The sequence below is a fragment of the Drosophila subobscura genome, chromosome A (genome assembly GCF_008121235.1).
Source record: "Drosophila subobscura isolate 14011-0131.10 chromosome A, UCBerk_Dsub_1.0, whole genome shotgun sequence".
Taxonomy (NCBI): domain Eukaryota; kingdom Metazoa; phylum Arthropoda; class Insecta; order Diptera; family Drosophilidae; genus Drosophila; species Drosophila subobscura.
In genome coordinates, this window is record NC_048530.1 from 4,030,105 (window position 1) to 4,057,474 (window position 27,370).

Genomic DNA, 27,370 nt, shown 5'->3' on the forward strand with positions numbered 1-27,370 from the left:
CATATACATACCATATAGAGTATATATGTATAAGTATATATGTATGTGTGTATGTATATGTTGTACAACTCTCGATCTTATGTTGTGTTTTTCGAAAAAAACGTCGCTAACTTCGTATTTTCTTTGTGTATTTTTTTGTTTGCTTTCTTCTTCATCTTTTGTTTGTTTTTGTTTTTTGTAATAACTACAACGCGTACGATGACAACATTTAACACAGAAATATATTTACGAACTAATTGTTTAATATTTATTTATATTTATATATGTATATATTTTAATTGTATTTTTGAATTGAGACTCCGTGAGAAGGGAGTTTTTTTCTTTCTTTGCTTTTGTGCTTCTCTTTTGGTACTGTCTCATTATGGGTTAACCTTTTAATGATTTCAATTGATTTGTTGTTGTCATTGTTATTGAGACTCCACCTCACCCAACCCTCCCGTTGGAGTACAAAATCTCCACCAAAGAGGATTTTTCTTTTTCTTTTCTTTTCTTTTCGTTTGCTGTCTAACATATGTTTGTATTTTTTGTTTGTTTTATATTTTGTATAATAAGCGAATAAAAAAACTTGATTAGTTTGTCTTTACACGATCTATACATATTTACTTTTTAAAAACGTTCCTCCTTTCTGGTTAAATTTCGTTCATATATTTTTTTTACAATTTAATCAATTTCCATTTTCAATTTTCAGTGGAGTTTTTTTTTGTTTTTGTGATTATTATATGTATGTATATAATATAAGTACCTATATAGCTAACGGTTTGTGTAAATGTTGAGAACTTTCGCTGTGTGTTTTTTTGTTTTTTCCTTTTTTGGGCAGTGTTTGGGCTTCTTCTTTTTTTTTTTGCCTTAGTTGATTGGCCTCGGTTGACGCTTCGTTGGCCTCTGGTCTGGTATTGGGAATTCCTCTAACAGGAACTCGTAACTCAACTCAATCCTTCCCCCTCGTTTGCTGGTTGTTTGTCATACATATGTAACTAGCTATATTTCATATTTTATATTTAAGTTTTTGCCTTTTTTCTGTGGGAGGAAAGAGAGTTCTTGCTGGTTTGTTTGTTGGTTGGTTGGTTGGTTGGGGAAGGGCAGTACTTTCAGTTTTATATTGCTATTCGGTTCCAATCTAAATCTCATTTCTAACTGGTTATCGTTTTTGTTTCGCTATGCTAGACTCGTACTTGTGTTGCCCGCCTTTGCCATCTCTTTTGTTTAGCTACCAAACGTCTATACTTTGTTTATATATTTACTCGTATTTATTTGTTGGTTTTTTTGTTTGTGTGTTGTTTTGTATAGTTGTATATTTATATGTGCTAAGTTGTATGTATAATAAATGCATTCCATGTTAAGCTTAGGTTAGATACACAATAAAATCGCAGGGGGGGGAATCTATCCGTTCGGTTCAACCCCCAGCCAGTCTCCAGGCGATCCATCCACAAGTCGTTTTTGATCAGCCGGGCGACGCACAACCCAAGACACAGGACAGAGTCGAACACCTACACCCACCATCAATCATTAAAACTGAAGTTTGTTGGTGGATAGTGTGGGGGCAAGGAATATCATTTAGTAGTTTTAATCGTTGCACAAAATCATTCAATATAAATCAAAAACTTTCTTGACTAAGTGCTTCCAATGCTGGTTTGACTAGAGGTAAGAATATCACACATCACTCGCTGCTACAAATAGTTCAGTGAATCAGTTTTAAATGCAAAATTCTGTTTAAAGTAGGTGCAAAACGATCCGGCATGAATTCATAGCTATACACCATGACACTTCAAGACTTTCGATCAGTACGAATCAATTCGTAGCTCGTTATTTTTTACAAGAAGATTGAGCGAGTGAGTGAGAGCGAGCGGGAAAAATTCGTTCACGCTCGTTTTTGGGCAAGCATTTTGATGGAACGAGTAAGCTGAGGAGATTATTGATAAATAATTAAAACATTATTACAGCATATCAACAGATTTGAAGGATTTTTGCTATGCTTTAAGGAAATATAGGAATCTTGATGGATTTGCCCCCACACCACACACACACACACACACAGATGCCCATTGGCCCAAATCAAACACTCGACAAGTGCCATAAGTACATACGAGTATTTAAAAAAAAAAAAGGTTTTCACTAACTTTCAACTACATTTTCGATTCCTAGAACTTATTAACTACGATCCGAATTCCCATTTAATTTTCTCGTGTCTTTATAGATTAATATTTTGTATATTACAATACCTTATACTTGTCCCCATAATTGCTGTCTGTGTCTGTCTCTTGGCTTTTCTATATCATTTTTCTTTTTCGGTTTTTTTTGTGTGTGTGTTTTCTAGCGATTGGTAAAAGTATGCTATTATCAAAAAGGAATAACCGTGTTGTCTTTATAGACAGACATACATATATGAATTCATAGATCGTGTTGATATATTTTACATATACATATATGTACTATATATATATAGGTATATAGTATAAAGTTAAGTTTATAAGTCAAATATCTAAATATGCACGAGTTGTTGTCTGTTTTTTCCGTACGTCTGTTCTGTCTGTCTATCTGCCTATCCGTGTGCGTCGTTTATAGTGTGTAATAATTATATGTATATCCTATGTAGATGTAGTTATAGTGTATAGTATATACAAAAGTCGAATTTGTGGGCTAATAGCTTGCAGTTTTGCATAGGATGCATAAAGAAGAGGATTCCCGGTTTGTAGGATTACGATTTACGATTTACGATAAATGCAACAAATTAAGAAACAGGAACAGTCGCCGCTCCATCATAACCCACCCCTATACCATCCCATCTCCATTTCCTCGCGCCATTTTTGTCTCTCTGTCTATAATACAAAAAAGTCTAGAAGTAATTTCCGCTGGAAGACGCCTCAAAATTCAATGGCACAAGCCCAAGTCCAAGCCTATTGCCATTCCCATTTCTTTGTCCTTCGCCTTGTCTCCTTTTCGTTCTGCTTACAGCTCGGTCACCGCATAGTTGCTCTCATCGGTTATCGCTGGCGGCGGTGGCGGCAGATCATCATCATCATCCACTGTGTTGTTGCCCACGCCAGCCGCTGTTGTCACGCTTCCGCCGCCATTGTGCAGGGCGGCCACCAGACCGCCATTGCCTGCCTTCCCGTTGGCCGCCTGACCCATGCGTGCCTTGGGCGGAGTCGCCTCCACATGGTGTGCAGTTTGTGCCTCAAGCGGTGGCGGTGGCAACGATGTGTCCTCGCTGCTGTTGTTGTTGTTGGGGCCACCATTTTGCAGACCCACAATGCCTCCAGCGACTCCACCGCTCTCGCTCAGCATTTGTGTGGGCTGTGCCAAGGGCGGTGGTGGCGATGTGGGCGTGCCAATGCGAGGCGGTGGTATGGCTTTCATCTGCGGCGGCAGCTTCATCGGCGGTCGTTGCAGAGTTCTGCAGATTCAAAGGAGAATAGTGAAGCGTTAGAGATGCAGATCGCAGGCGATACCTACTTGGAATAGTTCTGATGATGCGCCTGCTGCTTCTGCTGATAGATGGACTCCACCTTGGGCTGCTCCGCATCCTTGGGTATCTCCGGCAAGGGACAATTCAATATCGATGGCTTGTACTTGGGATCAAACTTGCCGCCCTGTCGCAGCGTGGAGCATTTGTAGATCTGCTTGTCCCGATCGTAGATGGCCGTGTCCATTGCAGTGCTAATGGGCACTACATCCGACTCGGGTTGCTGCTGATGATGCTGCGAATGCTGCTGCTGGTGCTGCTGCGAATGCTGCTGAGGATGTGGCTGGTGCTGCTGTGGCGACTTGAGCTGATGCAGCTGCTGCTGCTGCTGCGATGGTGGCGGGGGCTGGGCATGCTGCTGCTGCTGCTGTTGGTGGGGGTTGGGTGGCGGCACTACACCCGGATGATGATGGGCTGGTATCTGTGGTCCAGCCTGGCTGTTCTGTCGACGCATTGTGGCCAAATTTGATACATAAATGGAACCCTGGCTGACGGCCACCAGCGGCTGGTAGATCGAGTGCGGATTCCCATTGGCGGCCAACTGTGGTGCCAGATGTGCCGGTATCTGCTGATAGATCTGACTCTGGCCCGGCGGCAGATGATGCGGTGCATGATGGGCCTGCGCCGCCGCCGCTGCTGCTGCCGCTGTCGTATATGTGCCATACTGCTGGGCCTGTGCCTGTGCCTGGGCCTGGGCCTGCTGCTGATGGTAAATGGCATGCTGATGCTGTACCGCAGCGGCCACGGCGGCAGCCGAATGTGAATGCGGATGCTGATGCTGGTGCGGATGCGGGTGTGGATGCTGATGTGGATGATGGCAGTAAATGGGTTGGGGTCCTCCCATTTGTTGCTGTTGCTGTGCCTGCTGCTGCTGCTGATGCTGTTGCTGGTGCTGTGCCTGCTGCTGGGCATGCGCCTGTGCGGCCTGTACCTGGGCCTGTGTCGTTGGCGGCATATTGGCGGCGAGTGCGGAAGCGGCGGCTGCTGCTGCTGCTGCGGCTGCTGCTGCTGCGGGGGGTGGCGACGGTTTTCAGTAAAAGTCATTGGCTTCCAAAGTTTTGCATTGTTTGCTTAGGGTTGCATATTTACCATTATTGGGACCTACAAAAAGTCACACACAACACACATTTTTCAATTAGCAAGGCGGATGGAGGATACGGATGTGGATGCAGGATGCAGGATGTGGTTAGTCGACGAATTTCAATGCAACGATTGGACGATAGATGGGCGCAAGAGCATTGCATGTAACGAAAGATCACACAAAGAAAAATAATGAGAACCGAATTGAGCTATGGAGAAGAGGATTGAGCGCCCCTTTGGCAGTGCGGGAATAATTCTTATAACTTCTGCCACGGCTTGCAGCTACCTGTCAGCTATTGGAACTACAAATGTTCATTCGATTGTAGTGTCAAATCTGTGAGAAGCTGTTTCAAGTCGATAAATCCGACTTCTTTTGGAAAACCATTTACATGCATGTGCATGATAAATGGTAGACTCTGGAAAATCGGAAAAAAATATTTACCAAAAACTAAATTGAAACAATTACAGGCCAATTATGGCCACCGATTCAAAGCTCAATTCGATTTGAGGGCCTCATGGAGGCTCTAAGGATTCATATAAAATAAGATACAACAGATAGACAGATAGATAGATAGAGAGAGAGAGAGAGAGACATGGTTTGTGGGGGTTGTGGGTGTGTGTGGATTGTTTATGGATGTGGTGGAGGGAGGACACTGATGCCACGTGATTGCCACTTACCAGTCATGTGGGTGGGGCTGTGATTGTGCGATGGAAGTCTGCCCAGCGTATGGGTACCCATGGCTCGCATATTCTGCTGGATGTGTGCATGGGCCATCATCTCGTGCTGCTGCCGCTTGCTGGGATGTTGCAGTGTGTGCGAGCCGCTGATAACCGGCGGACTAAAGTGCCTGCAACGACAGTGCCGAACGCACAAAGATCCAAGGAGACACACAAAGAGAGAGAGAGAGAGAGAGAGAAAGAGAGTGGGAGAGAGAGAAGAGAGAATGGAGGCGGGAAACGGGTGGGTTCAAGCTACGGCAGGACACGATTGGGGTGCAGAACACCCAAAACAAATTTGGGGCGCATCACCAACCCAGTGCATCGGCCAAAACATACCCATTATGATTGCGCGGCAATGTCCGTGCAGCATTCATCATCTGCTGATGATTCTGCGGTGCCGGATGCGATATATACGACGGCTCATCCACCTGGGCATAGTCATTCCGCTTGCGTATGTAGATCCATGTATGCGAGTCCACCCACACCATAATCGTCAGGAGTATGGCCGCAATGAAGCTGGCGATCAGCATTAGCACCAGTCCCAGCAATCCTCCCTCGCAGAGCCCACGGGCGGCTGCCAAGAAGTTATGATGCACCGCCTTGCAGTCAACGAGAGCTGTTAGCTGGGTGAGCAGCCGTTCGCTGCTATTCAGATCGGCATTCACAGCGCCCAGCTTTGGCTGCAGGCCGGACGACTTGAACAGCACCAGGGAGATCTTCATCACGGTGGCCATGGCACTGCGGGCATTGTTCAGCGAATTTTGTGACTCCCTCAGACGTTGGGTGAACGGATTCGTGTGCCCCGGCTCGCATTGGGTGTAGTGCAGCAGAACGTTTGTGGGCAGGTCACGGGGGGCTGTGGAGACGAGGAAGTCCGCTGGGCTGATGCACAGATCGCCCACAGCCACCGAGGAGGACAAATACAGGCCGGACATAAGCCAGGAGCCAGTCACGGCCAGTAGACCGCAAACGCTAAATAATATTAGGGCGCAGCGGGAATGCCTGGCCACGCCCACCAACAGCACAGCACATAGGACAAGGAGGAGCGCCAGTGTGGCCACTGTGCCCGGCCAGCGTATCAATTCCCATTGGTCACCGCGCTGCAAAGACAGGATGCAAAAAACAGAAGCGGGGAAAGCGGAGAAAATATTTAGAGGTGATTTTTCTCTACAGAGGGACTGGGACTTACCGTCAGAAAGTGCGTCATGGAAATACCCATGAGGGGTCGTCGTATATCGCTAGCTGCATTCGTGGCTAGGGTCACATTGCCCTGGACAATGTTCAGCGAAACAAAGAGCTTGGATAGGGCCGTCTGATTGGATACCGGTTGATCGAAGATATCCGCCAGCTCCACCAGCTGCGGCCTGATGCGATTCGTTAGCGTGTTCTCCAGTATGTGCGTCTGATTCCTGATGGTTGTCACCAGATTGTCCACCTTCCGTCCGGCTGTGAGCACCTCGAGCAAACCATTGTGCAGATCATCGTTGCCGTATAGGCCCAGGCCGATGGCGGCACAGCACATCACAGTCACAATCGATAGGGCCACCTTTAGGCTGGTTATCGAGTGGGCCGGTCGGGGTTTACGGTCGCAGCATCTTGTCATCAGATAGAAGAGCAGTCCTAGCAGCGAAACGATGAGCAGCGCCGCTGGCACCGATCCCAAGATGCCCAAACTCTGTGCAGGCGAAAAAACCAAGGAATTATTGAAATTCGAATTGGAATTCAAATGATTTGAGCCCCATCTGATTTTCTCTGTTTGCTCACCTCCAGGTAGATCTCATCGTTGGGCCGGAACGTGCTGTTGATCTTGTGGAATGTGATGTTGTAGTGGGGCAGGGCATGGAGCAGTTTGGCTATCACCGGGACCTTATATTGATCCGTAAACTCGTGATAGTCGCCCATCCTGCACGACTCTTCTCACTCTCTACTCGTTGGGCAGCCCCTCTATAACGGTTTTGCTCTCGCACTCCTTTGATTTCTCTCTCCCTCTTGAGCGTGTATGTGGGTGCGGGGAGTCTAAGTGTTTGCGTGTGTGTGGGATGAGTGAGTTTCCTCACACTTGCGTCTGCTTTTCACCCCCCCTTCCTTTTGTTGTTGGTGGGTTTGGACGTCACTTCTGACACGCTCTACGTGCTCACGGGGCTGCGGCGTTTCCTAACCTCTTGACACCAAATCCAAATTGTTGTGCACTGTGTGTGTCGTAGTCGTCGTCGTCGGGGTGCGGTAAATTGGGAGTAGAGCAAAGCAGAGCGTTGGAAAATGTGTGTGTAAGTACGAGAAGATTTAATATGCAAAAAAGAAAAAGGAGAACAAATGTGGAGAACGGGGCATCTTCCAGCTCCAGCTGCTTGTGTTTGTGTTGCCGTAAATCTTGCGGGTTCTATCCAAAGTTGTACTTTTTGCAACTACATATGCATGTATGAACATATGTATTTACATATGTATGTACTTGTGTATCCCATTAGCGTTTCCTGGTAATGCCTCACCTTTAATAAGTAAACTTGCCTTCACCGATCTACAAATTTACACTTTTCTCTCTCTCTCTCTTTCTGTCTGTCACACACGCACACACATCAGCGGGCACCTCAATGAACCAAACGGTTCCTGCATACACACACACACATGCTCACATACAGTATGCGTGGGCGTACGCATGCCCATGTGTGGGCATGGCCTTAATTGCTCAATAAGTAGGTTGCCCGTTGCCTCTTGTACGCCCTCTTTGATGCACTTTAATTAAACATTATTTTGTTGCATGTTGTATTCTTGCTTTACCGCGTTTTACAGACTTTATTATTTTGCACACCCTAGAAAAAGCGTTTTTGGTTGGCATCTCCGCCTTTATTCCTTCCTTCTTATTGATGCTGCTGCTGCTGCGGCCTGGGCAGCGCAATAGCAATTTTGTTCACTTGTCTTCCTCTTCCTGGCAGCCTGCCGCAGCAGCCATCCCCCAACCCATGTTCCTCATCCTGAAGCCAGCAACAAGAACAACAGTAACGGTAACAGGAGTGCTCGCTCTCTGGCCTGACAACTCTCTCACTCTCGCTCTCTCGTCTTTGCTCCCTATGCGCGCACTCTTGGTTTGCTGTTTTAAAAGTATAACTGTTGTTGTTGCTGCTCCCATTATTGTTGCCTTTGTTTGTGCTATTCGCTCTCTGGATTCGCTCTTTCTCTCTCTCGCTTGCTCCCTCGCCCTATGTTTGCGACTTCGTGAGTATATGGGTGCATGTGCGTGTGTGTGTTTATATATCTATTGATTAAAAGTTCACTCTGCTTCCTTATTCCTCCTTTGCCAAAGTCGTCTCGTTTCATGCCGAACCGAACACACCAACCACGCACTCGTAATTGCTGCGCCCACTTCTTCCTCATCCTTTACTCCTCATCTCTTCTCCTATTCTCTTCTCGCTCACTGACTGCTGCATCGCCGGAAAGCAACATTTGTGTAGTTTACTCTTAGGGGTTTCCATGGATTTACAACAAATGCAATGCAACAACGTACATACATATTTACATAGGCACATATGCACTTATGTAGTTGCAATAGTAACAGCAACAACGTCACGCACAAGAACACACATAGACAACACTTACGCACACATGCACCCGCCCTCGTCTCGTACTGCTGCAATTGATGTGCGTTCAAAATCACTTCAAAACCAGAACAGTGAAGGCATAAATTAAAGTTCCACCTTATTGGGCGTCAAGTGTTTTAATGACATTTTTGAATTCCACTTAATCAAGCAAAAAAAAACTCTCAGTTATTGGCAGGGACCACCCAAATGGGTACACAATTTTTCACAACAAACAAAGCTTCATATTCCCCCATATTTCCACACAGTTCTCCGGGGGCTTATCAAGCCCGAGCGTACCGACGAGTCCGAGTACACCGCATCCCGCTGATTCGAAATGATTATTACTTTTTATTTCACTTTTAAGCGATAAACCCTTGGCCTTGACATTTCCATATTGTTAAGCACGCTTGATTTGTCTTATTGTTTAACTAAAAACGTTTCTGTGGCTCTTTTTTTTGTTGTTTTCGGTTGAGTTTTAATGAAAGGAAACACGAGCAGGACCTTCACATTCCGAAGACTGGGCAAAGTATGAAAATTTTGTGTCGTTCAATTTGGTCGGTCACACCCTCTAGATTATGCATACGATGTTGATATGCCGTAGAGGCACGTTCACTAGTTCACAGGATAAAAACAGGAGACTCGACTCTACTCACGACCCGACTCCACCGATTCGACACCCAAAACAGGAGAAGCTCTCAGTGCGGTGCGTGCGCAAGTTTCCACCCTCCCCGTGGTGGTGTCCAGGGCTGCTGAAAGCCGCCGGGCCGATTCTGATTTCTAGTTTACTGGAAAGTTCATTTTACTCACTTCAGTTCAGTTTATTCTGTTTACTGAATGAATACTCCTTGATCACTGTTTGTCATTGGCTGCCGTTTACCCTTTCCCGTATCGTTTGAATGCGTATTTGTCGATTAAGTGCACCAACGGATTGGTTTGCCAGCCCTGGCATATTCGAATTTCTAGTGGTGGACTATTATAATAAACTATTGAGTAAAAAAATATGTTTTAAGTAGTGTTTATCAAACAATAAAATAAAGTTTTACCTCTAATTATATGTATAGAATTCATGAATTTAATTTTTTTACTCCTATATCATCTACAATATATATCGATGGAAGACTGTTTTTAGTCGTCTTGCAGCACCGCTGAGAGTGCTGGTGAGAGTAATGTTGGAAGTCTCAAGATCCAATCAATGCAAAAACAAGTCAAGTGTTGGAGATCTATTTCAACAAAATTTTGCTGATTATAGATTCCGAGAATGTATATAGATCGGTGTGTTTCATTCTTACTCACCTAACGTTTTATACCACTTTTTGTGGTTGACCTTATTAGTTGTATCCTTATTTTGCACAAAATCCAAAATAAGGAAGTCGTGAAAACTAGCCAGACTAGGGGAAAATTGATTGATGAATTGGATAAAATTACAGTTTAGCGCTGAGGGTCCTAAGTAGTTGGTAATATTGAAAAGAATAGCAAAATCGAGGAAAATGTTATAGAATATACGGTATATTTACGGTATATTGTTTAAATGAGAAGGTATATTTTGGTATATTTTTAAGGGTCGTGCGGTATATTTTATCGATAAGTCCGCGGTCACTCTGGTGACCAGGCCTCAAATTGGATGACTATTTTTGATTGAACATTGTTATTTATGGAAAATCTTACGAAAATGAGTACTTAAAGTGGGTGAATCTTGTAGAAAATTGATCAATCTATCGGATAAAATTAAATGATCAGTGCTGCGGATGCTAGCTAGCTAGTGATCCCAAGCCGAATTGAAAAAGTCGTGGAAGTATCAAAACGCAATCACATCATCATCATCACCCAACCAACACACATTCGCCTCAGTTGGGAAATAGGAATAACAAGAACAGGGGCCCTGGCCAGCAGCAGCTTGTCGTGTCGTCGTCGCCCGGAGTGTAGTCGTTTTATAAATCAATTTTTATGTGGATTTTATCAAAATGAGTGTCCTACCGTTTGTACGCGGTGTTGACTTTACCAAAAATGATTTCAGTGTGAGTATTCCTCCCCTCTCTAATGCCGCGCCCCTGCCTGGCCAGCCTGCCTGCCTGCCTGCCAAAAACAGGTCACAAAAAAAAGAGATGAGAGAGAAAAAAAATGATCTATGACGGGCAGCAGCTGGTGCTTGCGATGATTGATACCTCTGACTGAAGGATTGATGGTTTCTGATTCTATTTTTTTGTTGTGCGCCTTGCAGCAAACATTCCCCAGCTCCATGCGGCAAATGTCGCGGGTGCAATGGCTCACACTGGACCACACACAGCTGCAGGAGGTGCCCGAGGAGTTGGGCCAGCTGCAGAAGCTGGAGCACCTCTCCCTCAATCACAATCAGCTGGAGAAGATCTTCGGCGAGCTGACAGAGCTGACCTGCCTGCGCTCATTGGATTTGCGGCACAATCAGCTGCGCAACAGCGGCATACCGCCGGAGCTCTTCCACCTGGAGGAGCTCACCACGCTGGACTTGTCGCACAACAAGCTAAAGGAGGTGCCCGATGGCCTGGACAGGGCCAAGAATTTGATTGTGCTGAATCTCAGTCACAATCAAATCGAGTGCATACCCACCCCGCTGTTCATACACTTGACGGATTTACTCTTTCTCGATCTGTCGCACAATCGCCTCGAGACCTTGCCACCCCAGACGCGACGTCTGACCAACCTGAAGACCCTCGACTTGTCGCACAATCCGCTGGAGCTGTTCCAGCTCCGCCAGCTGCCCTCCCTCCAAAGCCTCGAGGTGCTAAAGATGAGCGGCACACAGCGGACGCTGCTCAACTTCCCCACCAGCCTGGACAGCCTGGCCAATCTCTGTGAGCTCGATCTGTCGCACAATGCGCTGCCCAAGCTGCCCGATTGCGTCTACAATGTGCCGACGCTGGTGCGGCTCAACCTGAGCGACAATGAGATCAACGAGCTCAGCGCCAGCATGGAGTCCTGGCAGCGTCTCGAGTCGCTCAATCTATGCCGAAATCAGCTGACCGCCCTGCCCGCCGCCCTCTGCAAGCTGTCCAAGCTGCGGCGTTTGTTTGTCAATGACAACAAGTTGAATTTCGAGGGTATACCCTCGGGCATTGGCAAGCTGGGCGCCCTCGAGGTCTTCTCGGCGGCCAACAATCTGCTGGAAATGGTGCCCGAGGGCGTCTGCCGTTGCGGGGCCCTCAAGCAGCTGAATCTCAGCTGCAATCGCCTCATCACACTGCCCGATGCCATCCATTTGCTGGAGGGACTCGACCAGCTGGATTTGCGCAACAATCCCGATCTGGTGATGCCACCCAAGCCGAGTGAGGCCAGCAAGGCGACCAGCCTGGAGTTCTACAACATCGATTTCAGTCTGCAGACGCAGCTGCGGTTGGCCGGAGCCGCTGTGCCGCCCTCAATGCCCGCTGCAGCGACGCCCAAGGATTCGACGGCGCGCAAGATACGGCTGCGACGTGGACCGCGCTGTGATGGCGATCAGGATGCCGCCAAGGTGCTCAAGGGCATGAAGGACATTGCCAAGGACAAGGACAACGAGGCCGAGGGTCTGCTGCCAGACGATGGCAGCGGCAAACCCGAGTCCCTGAAGCCCAAGCGCTGGGACGAATCACTCGAGAAGCCCCAGCTGGACTACTCCAAGTTCTTTGAGAAGGAGGATGGCCAGCTGCCGGGCCTCACCATCTGGGAGATTGAGAACTTTCTGCCCAACAAAATCGAGGAGGTGGTCCACGGCAAGTTCTACGAGGGCGACTGCTACATTGTGCTCAAGACACGCTTCGATGACCTGGGCAACCTGACGTGGGAGATTTTCTTTTGGATCGGCAACGAGGCGACGCTGGACAAGCGCGCCTGTGCGGCCATTCATGCTGTGAATTTGCGCAACTATTTGGGCGCACGCTGCCGCACGATACGCGAGGAGCAGGGCGACGAGTCGGACGAGTTTCTGGCCCTGTTCGACACGGAAGTCATCTACATCGAGGGCGGGCGCACGGCCACGGGCTTCTACAACATCGAAGAGATGATCCACATCACGCGGCTGTATCTGGTGCATGCCTACGGGGCGACAGTGCACTTGGAGCCGGTGGCCGTGGCGCTTGAGTCGCTGGATCCGCGGCACGCATTCGTCCTGGATCTGGGCACACGCATACACATTTGGCTGGGCAAGCGCTCCAAGAACACGCTCAACTCGAAGGCACGCCTCATGGCCGAGAAGATCAACAAGACGGAGCGGAAGAACAAGTGCGAGATCAATGTGGAGCGTCAGGGCGAGGAGACGGAGGAGTTTTGGCAGGGGCTGGATGTCACCGCGGAGGAGGCAGCCGCACAGCCGCCGCAAGAGCATGTCCCGGATGACTATCAGCCGGTGCAGCCGCGCCTCTATCAGGTGCAGCTGGGCATGGGCTATCTGGAGCTGCCGCAGGTGGAGTTGCCCGAACAGAAGCTCTGCCACACGCTGCTCAACAGCAAGCACGTCTACATCCTGGACTGCTACACGGATCTGTTTGTGTGGTTTGGCAAGAAGTCGACGCGACTGGTGCGTGCGGCGGCCGTCAAGCTCAGTCGGGAGCTCTTCAACATGATGGATCGGCCGGAGTGTGCGCTCGTCATGCGCGTGCCCGAGGGCAATGAAATGCAAATCTTTCGCACCAAATTCCTTGGCTGGGACGAGGTCATGGCTGTGGACTTTACGCGCACAGCCAAGTCCGTGGCCAAGACGGGCGCCAACCTAACGCAGTGGGCGCGGCAGCAGGAGACGCGCACGGATCTGGCGGCACTCTTCATGCCACGACAATCGGCCATGCCGCTGGCCGAGGCCGAGCAGCTCGAGGAGGAATGGAACTACGATCTGGAAATGATGGAGGCCTTTGTGCTCGAGAACAAGAAGTTTGTCCGCTTGCCAGAGGAGGAGCTGGGACACTTCTACACGGGCGAGTGCTACGTCTTCTTGTGTCGCTATTGCATCCCCGTTGAGGAGCCCGAGGCAGCGGGCGAGGATGTGGAGCCGGCAGCAGCAGCGAGTGCCCCAGATGACAGCAACCCAAAGTCGCCGCTGCAATCGCAGCTGATGCAATCCCAGCCAGAGGATGAGATACAATGCGTGGTGTACTTTTGGCAGGGACGCAATGCCGGCAACATGGGCTGGCTGACGTTTACGTTTACGCTGCAAAAGAAATTCAAGGCCATGTTCGGGGAGGAGCTGGAGGTGATGCGCATCTTTCAGCAGCAGGAGAACCTCAAGTTTATGTCGCACTTCAAGCGCAAGTTTATCATACACACGGGCAAGCGCAAGGATAAGGCTCTGACAGCCGATGGCAAGGCGCCCGTGGAGTTCTTTCACTTGCGCTCGAATGGCGGTGCGCTGACCACGCGACTCATACAAATCAATCCGGATGCAGTGCATCTAAATTCGGCATTTTGGTAGGTTCAAGGCGCGCACAAATAACCTTTTAATTAACTCCCATGTCCTGTCCCTGCAGCTACATACTCCATGTGCCATTCGAAACGGAGGACGAGTCACAGTCGGGCATTGTTTATGTGTGGCTGGGCAGCAAGGCGTGCAACGAGGAGGCCAAACTGGTGCAGGACATAGCCGAGCAAATGTTCAACAGTCCCTGGGTGAGCCTGCAGGTAAGTCCACAGAAGTTCATTCAACGATCAACGAACACAACTCCGTGCCACTCCCCCCTGCAGATTCTCAACGAAGGCGACGAGCCGGAGAACTTCTTTTGGGTGGCACTCGGCGGTCGCAAGCCCTACGACACGGATGCCGAATACATGAACTACACGCGTCTGTTTCGCTGCTCGAACGAGCGCGGCTATTACACGGTGGCCGAGAAGTGCGCCGATTTCTGTCAGGATGATCTGGCCGACGATGACATCATGATACTCGACAATGGGGAGCATGTCTTCCTGTGGATGGGGCCGCGCTGCAGCGAGGTGGAGGTGAAGTTGGCCTACAAATCGGCACAGGTGTACATACAGCATATGCGGATAAAGCAGCCCGAGCGGCCGCGTAAACTGTTTCTCACGATGAAGAACAAGGAGTCGCGACGATTTAGTAAATGTTTTCATGGCTGGAGTGCCTTCAAGGTGTACATTTAGGCTTAGGCCGGGGGGCGTGTTGGAGTGGCTGCTTGACAGCTGCCGTGACAGTGCAGCAAGAAGAGCAGCCATGAACACGACAGAGACAGCCAGCCAGCCGCACAAACACACACAGAGAGAGAGAGAGAGAGAGAGAGAGAAGGAGAGAAGCTGCAAAAAAAGGAAAATGGAATGGATTGGATTGGAAAAATGTTTGTACTTTTATAATGTATTTAATTGTTTTATATAATTAATGTAATTTTTTATTAGAGCACTTTTCTCTCACTCCCCGCCCCCGCTCCCCCGACCCTAACTAATTAGCTAACCTCCCAACGCCAAGTATTCGCATGCGCCTCGTACACATACATACATACAAAATATGTAAAAACCGCCCTTATATACAACCACACATAACATGTGTACGCAATATTTATATATATATATATATATATATATACATGCAGAGCTGAGGAGAGGATCACTCCTTTGTGCTAGTCCTTTTAAAATGTTAACCTAAAGCTAGCTGTAATAAAATCAAATCAAAACGAAACGAAACACTAGAAACGGTCTAACTAATTGTACAAATCTATCGTATTTATTAATCCTTCAAATAAAACAATTTGGAACAAAGCCAGAGATGTTCTTTTTTTGCATTTTTAAATTTCATTCAAATTGCGCATTCACAATGTGCTCGCTGACTCAAGCTGCATGCTATTTGCGCAACAATTTGTAACGATATACTACCCTTCCGGATACCACAGTGCGATAGCTGGTCTCATCGATATTGTAGTGCGATTGCAGCGTTCCACAGGCAATCAGTGGAACATATATTAAATGGTGAAATAAAAAGTAACTAGCCTTGTGCCCTGTTTCAATTAGTATTAAATTTTTTCAGTATATAAGCAAGTACACTTGTGATCTTTCCAATTGTACTTCGTTTTCCCAATTGTGCAATTGTTTTGATTATTCCCGCGTAGCATTCCAATTAACCATAACAGAGTTTCGATAACAGCACATCGCGACGGGTTTTGTTGCATGTGGTGCGTGTGTGTGTGTGCGAAGAGCGCGAGCGTATTGGTGTGTGTGTGTGTGTGTGTTGGCGTCTGTGTCTAGTCCGCGTTAATTTTCTTTTTGCTGTGCAATTTGTTGAATGAAAAGGAATTTAGGTGGCAACAAACAAAATAACCAAACCGCGAAACAGTTCAAAACCATCGGAGAGGTAAGCATCATCAAATATTTAAACAAGCTGTGCAAGTTCAGTAACTGTAAATGTTGCAATTCTATGGTCAGGGGAGAACGGGGAAAGAACGGCGCAAATAACGCAACGAAACGCACACACAGATTATGGAGTTGTTTGACATGGTCAAAGCGGCACCGCCGCCACTACGAGTTCGTGAGAGCCCAAGGAACTCGAGAGGTGCCTCCCAATTGCCGGGCACACCATCTCCGACGCCATCGACAAAGGCTGCCACAACAGACACATCAGCCGCAGCATCCACAGCAGGCACAGCCGCCGCCAGCGCCTCTTCATCGCGTCATTTGGGTAAGCATTTTGGACCGTTGTGTGTGTACCGGACCACCTCAAAGCTTTTGGCATGCACACGCACACATGCACCGTTACCCTAGCACGTGCACACATTTCGAGTACGAATACACCAATACATGCATGCAATGCTCTTTTTTGTATGTAGAAATCTTTGAGGATGATCTCGTGGAGCCATGCAAACGTTTGAGGGTTCGCCTCAAGCGCACAGTTTCCCGTGAACTCGCCGAAGAAAAAGAGCCAAATGGCAAGGACAACGATGATGATGATAATGATTGTGCTGTGGGCGATTCCTTGCTGCATTCATTTCCGCCCAAAACTAAGGCACAGCAAAAGTCGTTTGCGGATCTACCCCGCATAGCATCCAGCGGCCAGCAGCTGATCAAGCCGGTGTGCGTGCGGGTCAAGCGTTTGACCACAGCTGAAATTGAGAAATTCACCACAGCCAAGGGCAAGTACCCAGCCACACCAATGTCCGGACCACGCAAACGCGGTCGCCCCAAGAAGCTGCCGAATGCCAGTGACATCACAGATACATCGTCTCCCTCGCCGCCAAAGAAGCCCAAGGTGCACATCAAGGTGCCATTGGTGCCGAGTGGCACCAAAAGTCGTGCACATCAGCACTCGCCGACGAAGACCAAGGGGCGGCCGAGCAAAAGTAAAAAAGCGACGACAACGACACAACGTAGCCAGGAGTTAATCAATCGTTATGGCACGCGTTTCTTTCGCTGCTATGTGAAGATAAAGCGTACACAGATGTCGCAGATGCAGATGCAGTCGCAGCCCAAGGCAAGCGGCAGCGGTGGGCCAGCTACGAGCAGGGTTCAGAAGACGCTGAAGAGCCCGAACAAGGGGCGACCTCGCAAGTCCAATCTGACGGTGTCCTTCAGCGAGTCTGTGGAGATTTTGGGCAGCAGCCCGCGTCGCTCTGCGCTGGGCATGAGACTGAAGCGAAAAGGTACACCGAAACCCACGCGCCTCCAGCGTGTGGATGCAACTGGCAATGTGCTGGAGGATATTGCCCTGGGCACACCAACGGGCAGGGATAGGCGCCGCTCGAGCAACGGTGGCGCTTCGCCAAGTCGCAAGCTCAAGCGTTCAGCATCGAGTGTTCCGGTCATGGGATTGGCCAGCCTGCGTCTCGACGATGATCAAAAGCCCGAGAACGAGAACGATGACGAGGATGAGGAGTATATCGGTAAGCGGAGCATTCAGCATGGTTCCCACGATTGTTAGTTCAGTTTTTTGTGTGTTGTTTCAGTGCCCAACGAACTGCCGCGCACCAAACGAGATGTCACACCGGTGCCCAAGAAGCGCAAGAAGATGTCCGTGACGACGACCATCAGCGACAGTGATTCGGAGCAGGTGGAAATGGAGCTGCCGGTGCAGAAGGAGCAGAAGGAGCACTGGGGGAAGGAGCAGAAACAGCTGAAGAAATATCAACAAATAATCCAAAAGGTTGGAAAAATGATGAACAAATCATCGAAATTAGACGAACCGCTGAGGAAAGCAGAACAAACAGAGACAAAAACAAACGCAGCGACGCAGAAGGAGGAGGAGAAGGAGCAGGAGCAGGAGCTGGAACAGACATTGGCAGCAAAGTGCAACAGCAGCGCAGATAAATTGATAGACCAAGTAGGGGCAGACGCAGCGAAAGAAGTCGCTGTAGCAAATGAAAAAGAAGACAAAGTCGAGGAGCAAACGGACCAAGATGCCAGCAACTTAACCGACCAAAAGGAAGCAAACGCCGACGAAAAGGCCAACGAAGACAGCAGCCACGTGGAGGAAAATGTAAACTCATTTAAGGAAAAGGAAAAGGAAAACGAAGAGTGCAGCGTGCTGCCAGTGGAAATAGTACCCGAAGCGGACTTGGGCGCAGAGGTAGAGGTGGAATCGGAACTGGTACAAGAGATGCGCAAGGCGAAAGAAGCCAGCAAGGAGGAGGATCATCTGCTCGATCTGGTCGATGAGACGCTCCTGGATGAGCTGGTGCTGGAGGAATCGGAGAAGGAGGAGCAGGAGCAGGAGCAATCTCATGATAAACATGATATCGATGCGATTATGGATCTGGGTGCCACACTGGAAGTGGCAGGTGAGAGCAAGTCAGCAGCAGTAGCAGCAGCAGTAACATCAATGCTGTCGAACGAGGATGAGGAGGATATACTGGAGATACAGGCGTCACTGGAGGATGTGCGTCAGCTGCATACGCCCACATCGAGTCCGGACAGAAGCGGCCCGACGCTGCCCCATCCACGTGCAACGTTGCGCCTCGATTCTGGCGACTCGGAGGCCAGTTTCAAATCGATGAGCGCCGCGACCGATACCTCAATTAATCAGGAACTCGTTGTGACACCGCCACGCACATCGGCAGCCGCACCATCGCCCACCTTGCCCGATGAGCTCATATCCACGCACAACTGCAACATCAACAGCATCGATACAACGTCCCGTGGTGGCGCATCGCCAATACCAGAATCATACTTCAGCATCGAGCCCGAGCGCACGTCCGAGGATGATGATCTTGGTCGCCTTGTGGGTGAGTTTTGGCGTTAGCTATCACTCCCTGAAGTGCCATGGTCTTAATCGAGATCCATTTTTGTCCAACCGCCATAGAGCCCGACTTCAGTTTGAGCTCCAGCCGGCATGCCATCTCCAGGGGTACACTGGATGACATCATGACTGCATTAGACTCTTAAGAAGCTCCACAAAAAATGGAATAACAAACACAAATACACACACACACACATACACACACACGCGAATACTCTCAACAATTCACTGAAGAATTGGCGACACAGGTCCAGCCCCACAGGCTGCTTCTTTTGTATTTTTTAATTTTCTAAATTTCCCTATTTCCCTTTGCCACTTAGTTCTTAAGCAACAAAAAGAAGTTTTCTTTTTTTTTTATTGTACATTTTAATGAAAATTTCATTTAGAACGAAAATCTTTTAGCAAAATTCATCCTTGTGGTTTGAAAAATGTTTAAATTTTGCGTAAGGGCCTGTCGAGCATCACTATCACACACACAGAAACACACATGACTAGCTATAACCGAACCCTGAACCCAGTCCAGTTGTTTTATGCTTTTTTTTTTTTGTAATTTTAAGTGTAAATTGTAGTTGTATAGTTGAATGGGGAAGAGTTAAAGGAAGGTAACCCCACACACCGAAGCAAATGAATAGCTGAAAGGCATTGGAAAAGTTGCGACTCTAGTCGGACCATCCTACGTTAAGCAATGGAAGGCAATGAGCAGCAGCAGCAGCAGCAGCAGCTGCAAGAAAATCACCGACATGCACAGCACAGAATGTCCTCATTATGTTATGTAAACAGTAATACATATACGCAGTTTTTAAGTTGACTAAACATAATGTTATATATATCAGTATAAATATATTAATTATTTCTACATCTAATAAGTTTACTTTAATACTAACCAAACCCAACCCTGAACTCACGAAGCAGCTGCAAAAATGTCCATCACTCCTCCATATGTAATTCATTTACATATGTGCAAAGTACGTGTGGAAAAGCAGACTAGTTGTAAGCTCCAATGTATTACTAAAGCAAGTACTATGCTATGTGTGTAAATAAAAATAGAAACAATAGAATTTGTTACATTCAGTTTTGTGGAGAGCTCAAGTCATCCGACCCCAGCCAAACACTTCAAAAATATGCAACAAAATGTTGGTTATTGCAAGCAACATTTTATTTAATAACGATAATATAATAATTTTAACAGATCTGCGATCCTAAGTCCCTAGAATCGTATCCTGGATTGCCTGTAGGAAGACAGAACATAATTAATAATATGGAAATTGAATCCGATGATATTTGACTCTTACTTTTCTGGTTTCTGGTAACTTTTACGAGTGTCAGCGGAAAAGTGATGCTATCCCCTGCTCCACACATTCTCTATGCGTAAAATTGTGGGGCGGTTCCATCAAATATTTTCCTTGAGATTTAAATAAGAAAAATCTATCACTTGCACTCGTATTAGGGTTATTCGTACACTTACCAATATTCATTGGCGTTGAAATTCATGTTTTCACATGTGTAGTAGAGTGTCCAAAGTGTAGTTAAAGCCCTCATTATGCGTTGAAAATAGATCAATTGTGTAGTAGAGTGTCCAAAGTGTAGTTAAAGCCCTCATTATGCGTTGAAAATAGATCAATTGTGTAGTAGAGTGTCCAAAGTGTAGTTAAAGCCCTCATTATGCGTTGAAAATAGATTGAAAGGATGGATAGGTATATCTAAATGGAATGAAGGATAAGTGGTCAAGCTTAGAGTAAATGATTTGGCGGAATCCACCTACCTTTTACGCAGAAGAAGCTGCAACAATGTGTTTGTGATGCCATCCACATTCACCCACATCCTCACATCATGGAAGTGGAGGATGTGGGGAGGTACCATCACTGGCTTGGAACAGTTCCTTCCAACTCCGACGAAAATGGAAGAAAGGTAAAATGTGTGGAAGTGTACGTCAAGTGTTGTGTAACCTGCAAGGGAGTGGGAAATGTCAAACTAAATAGAAGCAAATCGAAGATTTGTCACTCGATTCTTACAGATAATTTTGAACGGTTGAACGGTTGGTAGGAAGGAGTCTTAATTATCGTCTTCGTCCTTGACCTTCCGTTGTGTACGCTTCTTGGGAGTGGGCTTTTGCATGGGTAATTTTCCATATGTTTCGCTTGTTCTTCCATCCTTTACGATTTCCTTTAGGTCTCTCCTTTTTTAACATGCTTTCCTCCTCCCTTCTCCTCCTCTTCATCATCAGATAACCGTGCCATTTTCGCCATTGTTGCTAAACCGGAGGGTTCCAGATCCTGACCGTTACTGGGAGTGGCATGTCTACTTAAAGTACCCGAACGATTTGATATGTTCAAGAGGGTGTTGAGTTTGAGCAACCTGTTTTCCAACACTTCCGTCATAACTTGCAGTTCATCAGCTGTCATAAATGGCAGCAAATCGGAATCGAGGCGTCTACTTTGAAGGATAGCCTCATTTAATATTGATACTACTTTGAGGGGGAATTCCGTTATGCTTAATTCCATTTTGCCGTTTTTCGTAGTGGCTGGCACATTATGTTGCAATGCTATATGGATGACAGTGCGTAGCTCATACAATGTCAAATCATCCATGTTGCTGTCCCACACCTGTCTGCAGTCACCATGTGTATCAACATATGCTGGGATACTTATATCGGGTGGCTGAAGGTAGTGCATCAGCTGCGTTTTGCCCAGAATTGTTGTGATTATCCGCAATGAATCATCCTCTTCATAGGGCTCTGTCTCAACAACTGCTTTTGAGATGGGGTCATGGCGTCCAATTTCAAACGAACCGCTTCATAAGCCGTCGCCTTTACGTGCGCCATGCGTTCTTCATAATCATTCATCATTTCCACGAACTTTTCGAAGGTCCTCACTGTCGCTATGCGTACCGATGGGTTTACGGTGAAGCAGGACATTGCGTTCTCCATCATTCGGTTTAACTTAATCAGCAACCAGTTCCAGCCCTTAAACTGCTCGCCCGCCAGCATCTTCTCCAGTATGTCCCAATCCAGAGGCTTATGATGGAAGTCATAATGCCGATTTTCTCCAAAATGCATCCAGATCGACGAGTTGTTGAATGGCCAAGAGTCCGCACAACAACGTAGAGCCTTGATCAGGGTCTGGCTGTATGTGCGCTCGATCTTCAGATTTAAAGGCATCAGGATAGCCTTTATGCTGAGTTGATCAAGGACTGGTTCGACTGGAAATTCTTGCGAGATAACAGCATTTCTATCGGCGTCAGCTCGGGTCAGACTTCGTGGCCCCGGAGGTCGGCCACGACCACGACGGGCCGGTGTCACAGGCGTGAACTGTTTGCAATGGTGCCGATTCGGATGTTGATTGGGAACGGCCTCAAATGAAGGCAGTGGATCGTCTGCCTTTGGCTGATTTAAATCCTTGATTTCCACATTAGTCTTTTTCGGAATGACAGCCTTTTCCTGGCGCGGGGTCTTCGGCAATGGAGAAGTTTTTGAAATGGATGCCTTCCGCGGACGCCTGGTCTTGGCCTCAGCCCTACACTCTTTGTGCAATTCCTGCTGCATTTTCGCCATGCGCAGCCAAAAGCATTCGCACAGGGTGACAGCAGCTTTAAACACGGTCGAATCCGGACTGTTGTAGGTTCTGCAGTTTTCGAAAATCAATAGAATGTCCTCCAGGACGTCTGCACCGCCCCAGTAGTATGTGTACTCAAATCTTTTCTTGATTGTGTTCAAGTCCATGGGGTTTGCGATTTTTTCGTAGTAGTCCCTGATGTTCAGCTTCACGGCATCGACAGGTCGGCGAAAGTGCAGCGAGGAAGGGTTGCGCGACAACGCATTCACAGCGGTTCTCAGTTTTAACAGGAAATTGGTGACCCTTCCCTTACGATTGGGTGGCGGCATCACCGGGGGCTGCACAATGCCATTTACCGGCTGCACTCTGGGCTCACACCGTGGCGGCCGCTTCTCCCTTGGGTTCTGGTTATCGAGCACGAATAAGGCTTTCGCAAAGTCCTCACGCCGCCTATCATCCATTGTCTGAGAATAGAGATTTCAATTAGATTTTGGACCGGCCAAATGGCTGTTCCAATTGCCACAGGTAGACTGTTCGTAGAATGTTCGAATTTCCACGTTCTATCAACCGAAAAAACTCAAGTGTAGAGCGTACTTACATGCCTTTTCTTCTCGCTGATAGTTTAATTCAATTTTTTATTCAGTTGCTTTTTTTTGACAAGCATCTGAAAAGTTCTAGGGATGGCCGATACAAAAGTAAGCACATCGATACACGCATTGTGTGCTATCGATATTCAGTGTTGAGCAATGCCAATAATATGGCAACTGAAAACGGGCTCTGTCGATATATCAGCGACCGATATGAGCCAAAGGCAATGGATCGGGCACGACCATTTAATGTATATTATATACTTTCCAGGATATTTTGACCACGAAATTGAGTTCATTGTTCTATTAAATTCCATTTTTAAATTAACTACGAACGAATTGGAACGCTGATTGCTGATTGATCTTTAGATCAATCTTTAGATCTTTAGAGGATCTAACTGATGGGCGGACAAGAGAGTGAGTGTCAGAGAGGAGCCAGAGAAGTGTCTGAATTATAATTTCCTTTTTATTCTGCCACTGCGGCGAGGACCAAATCGGTTTTGTTCCCTTAGCCGATCACGCTTTAGGTGCCTTCGCATCCGCACTATAATTCGAACAGTCCTCGCCACACCTTTCCAATGGCCCAGTCATCCGTCACCTCCGCACGGGCGAAGTTCGAAGCCATGCGAAGCCATCGATAGGCTGACCACCATGGAAGCACGGCTCACCACCCCGGGACCAGCACACCATCCTTCGAGATCTCTCAGGTCCGCCGAGACCAATTGCAGAACTTGTGGGCAAAGGTGGATGCGGAGTTTGAGGCCTGTTCGGTGGCAATGATGGGCGAGGCTCCGGTAGACCAAAACCCTACAAGATATACAAGATATGTACGCCGAGTGCCATGAGGGCTATGAGCAATGCATAGCTGACCTCATTGCCCAAATTGAACGCCCAGAAGTCCCAGGACGGCTGTCGGCTGCCCCCTGTGATATTGAAGTTTTCGCAGGGGCTGTGCAGAAGCTGTGCCATCTCACCACTAAGACCCGTGGCGATCCGGAAGCCATAGTCGAGAAGTCCCCACTCACCAACGACGGTTTCGAGGCAGCATGGTCAGGCAGAGGCAGAGGCCGCACAATGCAGAAGCAGAGTGTGAATGAGAGAATGTGAAAAAAACAAACATAAGCTGCGGGACGGGGCTGTTGTATCCTCATTAAATTTTGATATTGCATTACTTTGCATTAAGTTAACAAGTCTTTCTACCTATTATTTTTTTGTATAGCTTTACGGGCTATACTTCTAATTGAGCGGAGATGGTTCCGCACAATTTTACAAATTTTATTATATATATATTATAATGTTGCTCCTGTTGTTGCTCCAGATGTTGCTCCTCCGCCTCAGCTGGTCGTCGCCGGTTTGGCTACGCTGACGCTCCTTCGTAGGCGAAAGTGGCGGAGTGCCCCTCGCGCTGTTGTCTTCACTGTTGCAGATGTCCGTGGCCTATTGGCTCAGGCGGGGTCGGTGTAGTAGTCTTCGCACTGGTGTTTGGTTTGAAGCAGGTGGATTTGCATGCCGCAGCGTGTAGTGGTCCAGGGCAGTCGTTCGGACAGACATCAGGTCTTCTCGGCAACGGCTTGGGAGATTGTGGTTTTTTAATTAGTTTTTCATTAATAATTTTGATGTTTGCTGAGTGAGTTGCGGTATTTGGCTTTCTTTGCTGGAGGCTTTCCTTCAGAAAATCAAGTTCAGCAGTTAATTTTTGCCACTTAATGTGTGCTATTCTTTTATTTATCTTGTTTTTCTGGCCTCCGCGTTGCCCCTTACTCGCACTCTACTCACTCAGACTTTTGGTTTTTTAATTCCAATCTCCAGGTCTCCCGCGCTGGCGTAAGGGACGGATTGCCCCTCACACTTGTTGCTTTTGTCAGCAATCTCTCTTGCGTATTTATTCCATCGTTGGTACAAGTGACGGACTGCCACTCGTACTTGTAGACTGCTGGTTGGTTGTTGTTGTTTTGCGTCTGTTGTTTTAATTTTGCTTTTACATTTTAAATTTTTTCTGCATTTTTTTTTTACGTTTAATATTTGTAGGTCCTGTCACGGTCGCCATGTAAGAAGAAGAATGGTTCTTTATTTGTTTGAATAATCTTTTATTTAATTGGGAGCAGCGAAGGTGCCGCTTTCAACGTTCAGTTGAATCTCTTTTGTTACATTTGTCCTTAGGCTCTAAGTAAGTAAGCCCACAGTTGGACAGCAGAGAGACGGTTATGTATATGCTATGCATTATATGTATATAATTATGCTCTCTTAAGCTGGAGCGCAGGGGTATATGCATACATAAGTATAAGTATATGTACTTGAGTTCGGTCAAGTGGCCGGCGCGTGTAACAGAATGCTAACACTTGCACATAACTGTGAGCGCGCCGATCGACTCATATTTCGGCCACCGGGGTTTTGTTTATGTAAACACTGCAACAAAGTGTTACAGTGTGTTCACTTTAAGTACTCTTGGTACAGTAGATATTCAATATATATGCATACCACAGGGCAAACAATACAAAGTTTGTTTTTACTCAAATTTAAAACTGAGTATCTCCACGCTTTTGCTTTAGTTGTCTTTGAATCATTATTAAGATTTTCAGTAGCTTCGATTCTGCTGAGATTGTTCTCCGTTATTTCCAACTAATCAAATTTTCCGTGCTCTTGCAGGAATACGTACATACATTTCGTAGTTTTTTCTACTAGTTCTTTAGATTCTTTGTTTGCCACACAATGAAGTTTCCAATAAATTGTCTGTTGGCAGCTCTACTCGCCGTGGTAAGTAACCCTCTTAACCTTGCCCATATCGTTACGACGCATTTTTCATATATTTTCACAGTTGACACAGCTGACGAGTGGATATGCCAGAAGTTTGCCACCGAACTCCACCGACCGCGATTCAGCCGCCAGTGAACGAGATGAGCCAGCGCACAGCCCCACCGTCCTGGGTGCCCTAGTGAACTCCACCAAGCTGGAATCAAGCAAAGGTGCCCCAGTTCCGGCAGCAACAACAACTGCTGCCGCGAAGCACTTAATTCGCAAGAAGAGAGTGGCCATTGAGGTGGATGCACCCTACGATCTGCACACAACGCACATGTTCTGCGATTTGGATGTGCGCGGCAGACACCGCATTGTCACGTACTTCCCGAACCATTGCATTTGGGTGTGGAACAACAAGTACGTCCATGAGGGTTTCTATCATCTCTTCAAGCATTACCAAACCGAGGCCTTCTTCTTTGGCCAGTACAACGAACGCTTGAAACAGTACGAGACCGTAGCCCACGTCTGGACCTCCGATTAGGAGGAGGACTCCGTTCGGCAGCAAGAAAAACTAAATTATCTGCCACCAATTGACCCTGAAGGACTGGTGGATCTGTGTCTTATGTTTTGACAAAAAAGTCTCACATTGAAATGATTTATTTATAGTAAAATTGCATTTGGCACTGCGCTTGCTTCTGTCTCTCTGGCAATTGGGCGTTTAACAGATCTGCATGAACATTTCTGCAAGTCGAATACCATCATCGGTGTTTAGACATGTCAACTAGGGCCCGATATTAATGCAAAATCCGTCCGAATTTGTCCCGATGTGCGGCTCAGCAATCCACCCCTCCAAAATACTTTAAAAATATGCAACAAAATGTTGGTTATTGCAAGCAACATTTGATTTAATAACGATAATTTAATAATTTTAACAGATCTGCGATCCTAAGTCCCTAGAATCGTATCCAGGATTGCCTGTAGGAAGACAGAACATAATTAATAATATGGAAATTGAATCCGATGATATTTGAGTCTTACTTTTCTGGTTTCTGGTAACTTTTACGAGTGTCAGCGGAAAAGTGATGCGATCCCCTGCTCCACACATTCTCTATGCGTAAAATTGTGGGGCGGTTCCATCAAATATTTTCCTTGAGATTTAAATAAGAAAAATCTATCACTTGCACTCGTATTAGGGTTATTCGTACACTTACCAATATTCATTGGCGTTGAAATTCATGTTTTCACATGTGTAGTAGAGTGTCCAAAGTGTAGTTAAAGCCCTCATTATGCGTTGAAAATAGATCAATTGTGTAGTAGAGTGTCCAAAGTGTAGTTAAAGCCCTCATTATGCGTTGAAAATAGATTGAAAGGATGGATGGGTATATCTAAATGGAATGAAGGATAAGTGGTCAAGCTTAGAGTAAATGATTTGGCGGAATCCACCTACCTTTTACGCAGAAGAAGCTGCAACAATGTGTTTGTGATGCCATCCA

General features: G+C 47.0%; 5 protein-coding genes and 2 long non-coding RNA genes across 11 annotated transcripts; 3 read left to right on the forward strand and 4 right to left on the reverse strand.

Annotated features, from left to right (window-relative positions):
- On the reverse strand, positions 1-9,576 carry LOC117893272 (protein tweety). Of its 5 annotated transcripts, none has more exons than XM_034800115.1 (8): positions 9,489-9,576; positions 7,028-7,452; positions 6,453-6,938; positions 5,600-6,363; positions 5,222-5,391; positions 4,553-4,564; positions 3,454-4,471; positions 1-3,394 (listed from the first exon to the last, which is right to left on the reverse strand). In XM_034800115.1, exons 2-8 carry the CDS (start codon positions 7,163-7,165, stop codon positions 2,947-2,949), a joined length of 3,036 nt encoding a protein of 1,011 aa, XP_034656006.1. In that variant the 5' UTR covers positions 7,166-7,452; positions 9,489-9,576; the 3' UTR covers positions 1-2,946. The 5 variants fall into 5 exon arrangements, with proteins under 5 accessions (XP_034656006.1, XP_034655845.1, XP_034655927.1 ...); XM_034799954.1 differs by having other exon boundaries at positions 9,337-9,575; XM_034800036.1 differs by having other exon boundaries at positions 9,181-9,575.
- An 863-nt stretch (positions 9,577-10,439) lies between these two features.
- LOC117895280 (protein flightless-1) lies at positions 10,440-15,021 on the forward strand. The gene is made up of 4 exons (XM_034802859.1): positions 10,440-10,850; positions 11,054-14,247; positions 14,307-14,457; positions 14,521-15,021. The coding sequence occupies exons 1-4, from the start codon at positions 10,797-10,799 to the stop codon at positions 14,929-14,931; spliced, it is 3,810 nt and encodes a 1,269-aa protein (XP_034658750.1). The 5' UTR covers positions 10,440-10,796; the 3' UTR covers positions 14,932-15,021.
- Positions 15,022-15,809: 788 nt separating this feature from the next.
- On the forward strand, positions 15,810-19,414 carry LOC117892189 (eukaryotic translation initiation factor 5B). The gene is made up of 5 exons (XM_034798318.1): positions 15,810-16,129; positions 16,201-16,453; positions 16,602-17,651; positions 17,715-18,989; positions 19,067-19,414. Exons 2-5 carry the CDS (start codon positions 16,255-16,257, stop codon positions 19,147-19,149), a joined length of 2,607 nt encoding a protein of 868 aa, XP_034654209.1. The 5' UTR covers positions 15,810-16,129; positions 16,201-16,254; the 3' UTR covers positions 19,150-19,414.
- Positions 19,415-20,210: 796 nt separating this feature from the next.
- Positions 20,211-21,795, reverse strand: LOC117892630. The gene is made up of 5 exons (XR_004648734.1): positions 21,016-21,795; positions 20,766-20,949; positions 20,469-20,703; positions 20,296-20,405; positions 20,211-20,232 (listed from the first exon to the last, which is right to left on the reverse strand). It is a non-coding gene; the product is annotated as an uncharacterized LOC117892630 (long non-coding RNA).
- Positions 21,796-21,811: 16 nt separating this feature from the next.
- On the reverse strand, positions 21,812-23,285 carry LOC117893532 (bromodomain testis-specific protein-like). The gene is made up of 3 exons (XM_034800178.1): positions 23,153-23,285; positions 21,891-23,018; positions 21,812-21,829 (listed from the first exon to the last, which is right to left on the reverse strand). The coding sequence occupies exons 2-3, from the start codon at positions 23,013-23,015 to the stop codon at positions 21,812-21,814; spliced, it is 1,143 nt and encodes a 380-aa protein (XP_034656069.1). The 5' UTR covers positions 23,016-23,018; positions 23,153-23,285.
- Positions 23,286-25,850: 2,565 nt separating this feature from the next.
- Positions 25,851-26,565, forward strand: LOC117893539. Its single transcript, XM_034800191.1, has 2 exons — positions 25,851-25,895; positions 25,957-26,565. Exons 1-2 carry the CDS (start codon positions 25,851-25,853, stop codon positions 26,416-26,418), a joined length of 507 nt encoding a protein of 168 aa, XP_034656082.1. The 3' UTR covers positions 26,419-26,565.
- Positions 26,566-27,087: 522 nt separating this feature from the next.
- Positions 27,088-27,370, reverse strand: LOC117892728. Its single transcript, XR_004648741.1, has 2 exons — positions 27,325-27,370; positions 27,088-27,262 (listed from the first exon to the last, which is right to left on the reverse strand). It is a non-coding gene; the product is annotated as an uncharacterized LOC117892728 (long non-coding RNA).

What these genes read in the sequence shown, in the direction of transcription:
- LOC117892189 (XM_034798318.1), top strand. Translation starts at nt 16,255, where the DNA reads ATGGAGTTGTTTGACATGGTCAAAGCGGCACCGCCGCCACTACGAGTT. An exon ending in CTCTTCATCGCGTCATTTGG is followed by an intron (nt 16,454 to 16,601) that starts GTAAGCATTTTG and finishes TTTTGTATGTAG; the next exon opens with AAATCTTTGAGGATGATCTC. An exon ending in CGAGGATGAGGAGTATATCG is followed by an intron (nt 17,652 to 17,714) that starts GTAAGCGGAGCA and finishes GTGTTGTTTCAG; the next exon opens with TGCCCAACGAACTGCCGCGC.
- LOC117893532 (XM_034800178.1), bottom strand. Translation starts at nt 23,015, where the DNA reads ATGGATGATAGGCGGCGTGAGGACTTTGCGAAAGCCTTATTCGTGCTC.
- LOC117895280 (XM_034802859.1), top strand. Translation starts at nt 10,797, where the DNA reads ATGAGTGTCCTACCGTTTGTACGCGGTGTTGACTTTACCAAAAATGAT. An exon ending in TTACCAAAAATGATTTCAGT is followed by an intron (nt 10,851 to 11,053) that starts GTGAGTATTCCT and finishes TGCGCCTTGCAG; the next exon opens with CAAACATTCCCCAGCTCCAT. An exon ending in CATCTAAATTCGGCATTTTG is followed by an intron (nt 14,248 to 14,306) that starts GTAGGTTCAAGG and finishes CTGTCCCTGCAG; the next exon opens with CTACATACTCCATGTGCCAT.
- LOC117893539 (XM_034800191.1), top strand. Translation starts at nt 25,851, where the DNA reads ATGAAGTTTCCAATAAATTGTCTGTTGGCAGCTCTACTCGCCGTG. An exon ending in TGGCAGCTCTACTCGCCGTG is followed by an intron (nt 25,896 to 25,956) that starts GTAAGTAACCCT and finishes ATATTTTCACAG; the next exon opens with TTGACACAGCTGACGAGTGG.
- LOC117893272 (XM_034800115.1), bottom strand. Translation starts at nt 7,165, where the DNA reads ATGGGCGACTATCACGAGTTTACGGATCAATATAAGGTCCCGGTGATA. An exon ending in ACGATGAGATCTACCTGGAG is followed by an intron (nt 6,939 to 7,027) that starts GTGAGCAAACAG and finishes TCGCCTGCACAG; the next exon opens with AGTTTGGGCATCTTGGGATC. An exon ending in TTGCCGCGCAATCATAATGG is followed by an intron (nt 5,392 to 5,599) that starts GTATGTTTTGGC and finishes CTGTCGTTGCAG; the next exon opens with GCACTTTAGTCCGCCGGTTA.